General features: G+C 37.2%; 1 protein-coding gene across 1 annotated transcript in view; it reads right to left on the bottom strand.

Annotated features, from left to right (window-relative positions):
• Positions 1-393: 393 nt before the first annotated feature.
• The window catches only part of LOC144770291 (cytochrome P450 2B2-like), a 393,669-nt gene continuing 383,409 nt past the window's right edge, over positions 394-10,653 (bottom strand). The window contains exons 8-9 of the mRNA XM_078654687.1: positions 8,988-9,129; positions 394-3,130 (exon numbers count right to left, since the gene is read on the bottom strand). Of these exons, the coding sequence (XP_078510813.1) occupies positions 2,949-3,130; positions 8,988-9,129 (324 nt within the window). The 3' untranslated portion in view covers positions 394-2,948. The remainder of the gene's footprint in view (positions 3,131-8,987; positions 9,130-10,653) is intronic.

Genomic DNA, 10,653 nt, shown 5'->3' with positions numbered 1-10,653 from the left:
CATTTTCACCTTATTGTGATTTGAGAAGGCAAGAATTGTATATTTGTTGTTGCCTTTGTGTGATGGGTTCCCTGTCCCTATAAGAGCTCCGCCCTTGGCAGGGTTGGGGACCCAAGTGAGGTAAAGACTTGTTCTAAAATATATATATATATTTATATATGTATCTAACTAACATATCTATTATATATGTTTATTTGTGTGCAGGTGCATATTTTTTTTTTTTGTGTGAAATATATATAGATGTGCATAAAGCATTCCATTATACATCTTCTCTCACTTTGCTTAATGGACGCAATCAAGCAATGACGTTGGTAACGCATTTACAACATGGACCCTCTATGGATCCTGGGAGCACAAAGAAAAACAATTCTACTGAAACACAATATACCTGTATTTTTTTTCTTGGTCTTTTTTATTTAAGTATTCTAAAGTAAAACCTTGTAATTTGCAATGGAGCATGTATTTTTGATATCATTTACATATTAACATCAATATACTTTTTTTTATAAGTACTTTGTATTGGCAAACAAGTATAGTTAGGACTCCTAATACAATGGAAAAATAATTTGTCCAAACGGAATGGCGAACATTTGTCAAACATCTTCAATGAGGGCGAACCATTGCCCGATTTTCAGACTAACCATGGAATAGTAAATATTTCCTATTCAGATGGAATGTCTGTATGTGAATATCCTGCAACTCTGGCATGGGTTTGGCTCTCATGGACCAACACCAGATATCCATTATTTATGGAAATCAAGAGATGTTTCTGTTGAATTTTTTATTTTTGGCACATATAAAGCACAATCGATGTATTACTGAAGCACAGTTGAGTGTACCATAGAGGAAAAGATTATCCACTGGCAGGAGACAAAGAATATATGTACATGTAAATGCTATTTCTATACAGTGAACCTAGCCAAAAGACAGTGGAGCTCAGTACCTGGTCAAAGGCAACATTAAAGTGAATGAGGAAGCTGAGTTGTGGACAGTTAATGCATTTTGATGTAGCGTTCTTTAAAGAGGTGAGTCTTCAACTCTTTCCTGAACTGGAGAAGGGTTGGGAGGGTCTTGATAGATACCGGGATGTTGTTTCATATCCTCAGTGCACAGATGGAAAAGGCCTGTTGTCTTGTTTTTTTCTTTTTTACATTTTGTTTTACAATGCATATTGCTTGTCAAACAGAGATTACACTTAACCAGATTAAACTATGAATCCGTTTTTTCAGCTTTTAATAGGTGAAATTTGGGAAGGACATTTATTTTGCTCAAAACTTTTATTTAGTAAGATTCTTAAATATTGAAAGTGGATTTTTTTGCAGTTTGTTCCATGAAAATCTACATGAGAAAAGACAACTTGTCTTTCTAGTTTATTGCTCCTATCTTGTTATCTATTCAGACTTTAAGGTAAATAATATATGTAGTAACTCCTGACTAATTTCACAGAGTCTAATAAGTGATAGCTTGATATAGAAAGTAAAAACCTTTTGCAGTGTAGCCTTTAACATCTCTCTTCCTCTCATTGTTCTGCATTAGATATGTGAGTTCTGATTTTCTGGTAAACTTTCCACTTTACAGCAGTGTTTCAGGAAGTACACAGAGCATCTGTCACTCAACACTAATAGAGAGCTCTGTCTATTAGATCATAGTGATTTATCAAGAAACAAGTGAGACTTACAAGAATATCTCTCTCTAAACCTTCCTCTCCTGCAGCAAGATTAATTCTTTCCCACGGTCACAATTTCCTACAAATAGTCACTTTTTAGATATTTCTCAGATATGTAACTGCACAGAGAAGCTGGGAGAGCCAGTTAAAGCTCTTGAATGTTCATAACAGAAAACGGTGCTCAGATATAGTGAAGAGAAGGAACCACAGGCTCTCATACACTGATACCAGAAAAGACAACACTTAAACAAAATACAATAGCAATGCTATCATTAATTTCTTTCCATCACTGTTACATATATATATTTACAAAGAGAACGCTGAGGAAAAAAGGGGAAATTCAAGTGAAAGCAAAGGAGAATGGATTTTAGCTGCCGATTAAACTACAAGAATTTCAGGGCAATACTTTCAGGATCATGGCTAAGCAAAATTACTGAACAACCTGAGCATATAGTGAAAAATACTTCTACCATGGGTCACAAAACCCTATAATTATGGTGGGACAGGCTTCCACAATAGAACAGGGCATCCTTGATCTATAATGGTACAGACTGTTGACAGCATCACGACAGATCCTTGGCATAAAACCAGAAGGACAGGACAGAACACTTAAGAGGTATAATAAACAGATTCCTAACAGGATGCAAGAATAATGCATTTATAAGCACGATGTGTAAACCTGGCGCAAACCAGGCATTTTCCTAGGCATATAGCACCTAGCAAGTATAATGATACAAGTTTTGTATAAAATATTCTGGGTATATTCGAAAAGGCTGCTACGAGTTTAATTGAACACCCTAGACGTATACTGGGGTGTATAAGTACCAATATGGCAGGGCACCCTGGGTCTATGAGGAAGTAGATCATATTCACAGAAACTATGCACCCACCGACTACAGGTAAAAATACATCTAACAAAAGTGCAGAAATTCTGGACAAGGCGCACATAGTTACCTGTGTGACAATAAGAAGACTAGCAACAACCACATAAAATGACCCCAAGCCAGCACAAGACCTATGCAATCTCAACTGGCTAAAATGGTCAGTCATAGTTGATTGAAGTAGAGGAAGCTCTCGATTTCCATTGCTGAAACGTTAACATGTATTATGACTGACTAATTCACAATGCTCAGTAGGTCAAAGAACAAGAAATTGCTAAGAAGAGTCCACCTCAGGTTTTTGCCTTGAAAATAAAGCAATAACTGAAAAAATTGAACGTTGAGAGTTTTGATTTCCCCCAACTGTCTACTGCATTTATAAACAAGATGCTCCAGCACTCATTTTACAGATTTCGTGCCTCAACACATATGTTGTATGGCTTAAGAATCCGGATGCCTCCACCAATCAGTTCGATCCGATTGCTTTCACCAGCTGGAACGTTGAATGAGAACTTCTGAAACAAAGTGATGAAGATAAGAAATATTTCCATTTTAGCCACAGCTTCTCCAATGCAGACACGCTTTCCTGAAGAAGAAAAAATGGTAAGAACATTTCAGAGGATTAGATTGTAAAAATTAGCACAGTAATAGATTGAACATATTCATATGACAACAACATAAGAGGGCTGACGTTATGATGATACTGGAAAATGAAATTTGTATTCCTATTTTAAACCTGATAATAGGACTGAGCAGAATTCGGAGCACTGATGTGCTCATAATATGCGTCAGTTTGATGAATAAAAGCTTGACTCGCAGAGCAGAATGAAAACTGAGAATATAATTTTGACTTGAGGCCTCAAGGGAATATATTAGGATAACTAGGATATTAGTTGATAACACTTCCTAATTTGAAGTTAAATAGTTATAAAAATTATAGAATCATTAAGATGAAGATAAAACATCCTACATAAAATAAAGTGTAACCTACACAGTGTCTCTTAATAAAAGGAGACTTATTTGAGCCATATCAGTCTATAAAGACATGCTGAAATGGCATGCATATTTATAATTGAAAAGGTGTTTCTTTCCATAGCAGATAACTTCATGAATTTATTAATCCAATCTTCAATTGTGATATATCATCTAGAATTCCGTTAGTAATGAATTATTAATTTGTCTGGGATGTGATAAAATTATGGTTTTGCCGGAAATCTTAAATTCACAATCATTTCAATTTGCCCTGCAAAATTTCTAATTCTATTATATATCATGGATATGTGATTGTAGATTCACAATACATCTCTTTTAGGCATTTCTCACACAAATCTGAATATATAATTCAATGTTTTTATTTTCATAGGGTTCAAATACATTCTGAAATTATTATTTTATTGGGACAGCCTCTCAGGCTTATCTACAAGTACATTCAGGTAAGCAGATAAAATGTCACTCTAAATGAATTAGCTTTTGATTCAACACTTTAAGAAAAGATCCATAGGGTAGGGTCTCAGAACCGTACTTAATAAATGTGAGATCGTACATACTTGTCACCCTCTTACATATTTGGTCCACTACTATCCCCATATTCATCTCTCCATTTATCTATAAATGCCTTAAAAAATCTTATAGTACCAGTTTTAATGTCGTATAGTAATCCAAGCTGTATTTTCTATTGAAATTCTTGTAAGATATTAATACACCATTTTTAATTACATCTTGTAGATGAATTATATATCAAATTCTTCCATACTACCTGTGTACTAGCTATTCCAATTTCTATATTATGCATTTCGGCATATTGGGGATAACTTCCCTACCATCATAATATTGTCACAGCTCTTAAATCGCTATACAATTTTGTTACAGTCCATGTAATCTGTATTTCCACTAGCTTCCGCTTCATAATGAGGATACTTGCATCAGGAGATCCTAAAGATTGCTTTCTGTGCCATTATCAAATCGAGTGCCAGCTAAACTGATCAGTAAAATATTTTTAGAAAATCCAAATTAATATAAATAATTTTGCTCTAGTATCTACAGATTTTAATATTGTCATAACACTAAAAGGGCAACATTTTCATAACTGTTATACTTTCAATTTTAGGAATTTTTAGTGCTGGGAATCTGCTTTAACTCGTAGAATGCCCTGAGACAGTCCTTGATGACTGTCTACTTCTAGAATTTGCTGATATTAATCTGTCTAGTATAACCACAAGCAAGAGCATGGCATTTGTGTATGATAACATTTTAATCTTGTCACCTCTTTTTAATAAACTTTCAGGATTTGCACAGTTTCAAAGAGCAACAGTGAAAGCCTCTAAAAATAATTTGAAAAGTACAGAAAACCCTTCTTGGTACCCCTCTAAATTGCAAAGAACTTTGAAATTATTCCATTTGCATGCCTTTCACTCTTCATGCAGTTACAAACCCATTACAGTAGGTCAATCAGATGAGACTCTTGCTCATAATGAATGGCTATTAATATGTTGCATGTCATTGTGCTTGATTTTAGTTACCATACTTTTTCCACTGATTAATGTTGTTGAATGGCACTTTATCATTGATTGAGGTTAAAGACCGCATAGTTGTACTAGTTTGTGATCTGGTAATGCCTGAGCTGAAATGAAAAGTGTGCCAATTAGTATATTCAACTTCAAAACTTGATCAGAAGGGATTTGTCTATGCTCCAAATAGCCTAGTGATCTTGTTTGATTTGCTTTACTGAAAGATTTGTTGGTTGAGACTTCTGAGGGAAATGGGTCACCATCATGGAATTCATGCTCAACAGCACCCGCAGTTTTGTCCCATGAAAGCCAGGTTATCTCCTGGCAGAGGGTAACTCTTCATGAATACAAGGTTGAGACAGATGTAGAGCAGCAAAGGGGCAATACTAAAGCTCCCCACTTGGTGCAATGTCTGACATTACCTGTCAGTTACTGCTTCCATGACACCAGCAACTGTTTCCAGTCATGTGGGAGGTTGATCCATTAAAGAGCAATGGCAAGGTGGTTGACCAGTCCATTAAAGCCATCCTTAATGCAACATTAGGTCGGATCTAGCACAAAATGCAGGCATGGCTTTTAAAACTGCTGCAGCAAAAGGACTATTGGAGAAGCTAAGCACTCTTTTACTTTTGGCAGCTACGTAGGTAAAAGTGAGTGCACAGACAGGACCTAACCAGGATGCATTTTCATAGTTTCTAGGGAAGTAACACATTCTGATCATATGGGGACAATCTTATGATTCTTTGTATTAAAGTGCATACATTTTGGATTAAACCTATATCGTTACTTTGAATGATACACACAGAAATTCATCCTTGTCATATGTATGAACTTTGACAGGTCATGCCACTGCAGACAGTTCTAATTATCCTGAATGACTTGCAGATTCTCAAACGTATCACCATATTTCAGCAAATTAAAAATATTATATATCGAATCCTTTTGAAAAAGTTGAAAATGTCCTTAACTCTCCATGAAATTATTCACATTTTCCCAAATACCCCTAAATGGGAGAATGCAGAGGCCAATACGCTTATGTAAAGTAATGCTGGAGGAAACAAGGAGATTTATGCATAATAATAAATTATGAAAACAATGAGGGCATACTAAAAGAATATAAAAGCGGGAAATCTGTGCAGTATAGTGGCATGCAGGGAAACAATAATATAGGCATACGTGGGCATTACAAAAAATTAAAGTTCCATCAGTGGACTGGAAATGATAATTGAGAATCCCTCCAGTCAGACGCTTCCTTTTACAATGCACTTGCATCAAAAACCCTCGAGTCCCTCTTCCACATGGCCAGTTACATCACCTGTAAAGTGTGTGCAATGTAGATGCAGTGGCCCTTCCTAGTTTCTCCTAATGATTCTTGTGTTGAAATTTTTTATTAGATATTTTAAGATAAAAGTACAGATGCAAAAGATAAAGCAAAATAATAACTTTGATAAGTAAAATAGTACAAATGAGAAGCATGATACAAAATATAATAAATATGAGGACATAAAGAGATCGTATATTCCATAATCCGAAATACAATAATAAGGAGAAGACTACAAAAGAAAAGCATTAGATAAGAAGAGTAAAGGAAAGGAAAAAGGAAGAAGGAAGAAAAAAGAAAAGAAAGAGAAAAAAGAAAAGAAAAGAATAAGCAAAAATCCCAGAGCAACACGAGTGAACACAAAAAGAAATAAGGGAAAGAAAATGGAAAGCTGAACAATACGAGAAGAAGGACCCAAGACAAAAGAATTAAGAAGGTGGAACAATCAGAGGAGAAGAAGGAGCGGAAACAGAATCATTCTGCACAGGAGCATCCAGAAAGGGGGACCACACCTGGAGAAAAATGGAAGCTTGATCCTGTAAATTATAAATTGTACGTTCATGTAGAGCCGTTTGCATCATCACCACCAACCACTCTTCCTGCGAAGGAGGCAGAGGAGACCTCCAGTGTCGCAGTATACAAATTTTTGCCGTGGCCAGAGCTGTATGAGTTTGTGGTCTAGAAAGCTTCGGAAGGCTACGAAAATCATGCAAAATAATATTCAGAGAAGTAGGGGGTAAAGGGAGTGACATGGTGTTGACCAACGTCTTCCGTACAAAAAGCCAAAAAGGTGTCGAACACCTCCAACACAAAGTATGTGGTATTAACTTAGCATGATGCAATTTGACTGGAGACCAGTGCCACTCATGCAAGATTTTAAAAACGCAAAATGTAAGTTGGGCCTCACGAACTCCCTTATGTAATCCTTCCAATATGTGATCCCATTGAGTGTTAGAATAGACAACCGATAGACGAGATTGCCATTTCAACTGGAGAGCGTGCGAGAGAGGCTGCAAAAATAGAGGATGCAAAAAAGTTTTATAAAGACCAGAAGTTATACCTTTAAGATTCCCCCATAACTGTAGGTAGGACAAAAGAGGAGATACAGATATCAAGTCAGGCGGAGGGCCTAGATGTTTTGTAAGAGCTTGCTGAAGCTGAGTGTATTTGCAGGATTGTGTGGATGGTAGATGAAATTCCTCACATAGCTGAGAAAAAGATTTAAAAGTGTTATTATGAAATAACTGATCTATAGTCTGGATACCGGCTTCCTGCCATACGGGCCAGGACAGAGTGCGACCCCCAACACGAACGGCAGAATTAAGCCATAAAGGAGCTTTGATATGGATACGTGAATTAGATTTAAGTATACGATGACTTCTCTGCCAGGATTTCAACATTGCAGATAAGATAGGATTTTTAGGATCAGAAGAACTGACCCCTTTACCATATAGAAGGGACAAACCAAAACCAGAAGCTAATAAGTGACGTTCAAGGGGAACCCATTGAGGAATGTCTTTAGATTTAGGTAAAAAAAAGACAAGTTGCGAGAGATGAAGAGCAAGTGAGTAATGTTCGATAGAAGGGAGACCCAAACCCCCTTGTAACTGATGAGATTTTAATTTTGCAAAGGTAAGACACGGTTTAGCCGTGCCCCAGACAAAAAGTTTAATTTTGGAGTCAATGGATCGCAGACTGGTTAAGGGAATGTGAAAAGGAAGCATACCCAAAACATAAAGAAATCAAGGAAGCGTAACCATCTTGACCGCCTGGACCCGTCCCCATAAGGATAAGCCCAAACACTTCCATTTATCGAAGTCTCGTTGCATTTGTGCGATTAAAGGAGTCAAATTGTCCGAGACTATATTATCCAGCCCTCTATTAATTAAGATTCCTATATACTTAAGTCGGGATGATTGCCAATGGAAAGGGAACTCAGAAATCACATCTTTTGTTATAACTGCTAATAATTCTTAACATGGGAAAAAATACAAAACATTCACTCTTCTGCGACAGAGAAGAATGTGTGACTTTCGTCTAATATTCAGACTATGAAGTAAAGGAACGCAGGTTCTTGCTCTGTAGGTGTTAGAGCAGGAATCACTGTGACATCAACACGGTGAGCAGCCATGACAATGTGGGCATTACCCCGCGCTGCCATTACGACGCTGCTTTTACAATGCAAATCATTACAACGACTTGCGCTGGAGGGCGCTGTTGGAAAAGGAATAGTTTAATTTTCTATTCCAACACCTTCCCTACTGTAACGTGGGCTGGAGTTGGAATAGAAAATTAAACTATGCCACTGTCCAGCGCAAGTCGTTGTAACGACTTTCGTTGTAAAAGCAGCGTCGTAATGGCGGCGCGGGGTAAAAGCCCGCGTTGTCATGTCATACATCCCATCAGAACATGCTTTTAATCTGTTATCAGAGTCTACCTAAGATGCAGTTTCATTATTAGATGTTATTTATGAAATCAGATCGAAGGAAAATGTAATGAAATGGATATTACAGTACTTCATCCTGCTATATACTGTAATAGTTATATCTATAGACAGAAAGAGAGATACAGGACATTGTTACGAAGGAGACAGAAAGAGAGATATTTCTCAGTACCTGCACTGAAAGGGATATTAGCCTCATTCTTTTTTAGTTTTCCATCTTTATCCAGGAACCTTTTAGGGTTGAATTTCTCTGGCTCATCCCAATATTTCTTGTCTTGAAGTGCAGTCTGCAGGAACTCAATCACTGGAGCACCCTTAGAAGATAAAAACAGAATCCGGTTGGATGTGGAATCACTCAGAATTTCATAGTCCATCCTGAACACTCAAAATCGCTCAGCTATAAACCCATTTAATTATGGCCATATCTAAGCCGCATGTCTAATAAAAGTTGAGTAAACTGTGGAGGGGTGAATGTTTTGCTTGGGCAAATTTAAAAAAGATCAAAAAATCTTTCTAAAAAAATAACCCATTTACTGGTTTGGTTACCTGTTGCAATGTATTTCCATTTCATATCCCTCTGAAGGGCTAACCTCCATCTCCCTTCTTGCTGTCGTTAGAATCATCAGGACCTCTAGGATTCTATAACTAGTATATTAATCCAGTGATTTTCACCGCAGCTTACCGCTGCAGTGTGGTTCATACACAACAGAAAGCTATTCTGACTTGGATCATTCAATATTTGTAGAACTGTTACAGTAATTTATTTATTATTTATTTATAAAGTTTTATATAACGCGAACTTGACCCAAGAGGGTATCAGAGAGATTTACATTTAGGATTGTTGCGTTACAAGTTACATCAGATACAAAAGCATAGAAATGAATAGTACACATAAAAGAATGTTACAGTAATTCGAAGGAGGGAGTGGCAGAAGGAGTAATAGCGGAGAAACTAGAAGGAACAATGCCCAATGTCCGGCTGGGTAGATGATGGTCAAGGGGGAAAACCAGGGCCATACTCCTCATTAGCTGTCAAGCAGCTCCACTGGTCATCAGCCATGTTGCTCAGGTCTCAGCGTTCAGGAAAAGTAAATTTTTAGTTTATTTGATATGCAAAGGTTATATGGCACTATCTAGACCCGGAGGTATCAGAGCACATAACCAGGGGAACGTTGCATTATAAGGTACATCAAAAGGTTTATAAAGCGCTGGCTAGACCCGTAGGTATCAGAGCGCTATAGCAGAGGAAGATTGCGTTACAAATTAAATCAGTTACAATAGCGTAGTAGGTACAGTAAACAAACAACAGGAGGAAGGAGTAATAGCGGGGAGACGAGGAGGCACAATGCCCAATGTCCAGCTGGGTAGGAGACGGTCAAGGGGCAATCATGCTACAGTCACTCTCATCTTTTAACAATATCATCCTATACGAGTTTAGCTTATATTCAGGCAGGCAGAATGCACAGATGTCTTGCAATTGCCTCCTTTCATAAAAACTACCTCCAAACTCAGTTCAACGCCGAAAAACAATAAAGAAGAACATGTCCCTATGTTTTTCCAGCAATCAACAATCTTAAAGAAAAACGTGAGGATTTTTAACTATTCCTTAAAAAGAAAAGAAAAAAGCTTAGAGCTTTCACTGTCAAGTATCAAGGTATAAGGCCACCAGTTGAGAGAGAAACACCTTCATCTCCCCTATTGGACTAACACTATTAAATCTAGAGGTTGGCGGAACTGGCGCAGTTTCACTCTGCGGAATTCCATGGAGTTACAGAAAAACTCTGCGAGATTCCACAGAATCCGGCCAATGGGTGGGAAATATACAACTAGTGCTAAAAT

The sequence above is a fragment of the Lissotriton helveticus genome, chromosome 7 (genome assembly GCF_964261635.1).
Source record: "Lissotriton helveticus chromosome 7, aLisHel1.1, whole genome shotgun sequence".
In the NCBI taxonomy this organism is placed as follows: Eukaryota; Metazoa; Chordata; class Amphibia; order Caudata; family Salamandridae; genus Lissotriton; species Lissotriton helveticus.
This window is presented reverse-complemented; position numbering and strand designations above follow the sequence as displayed.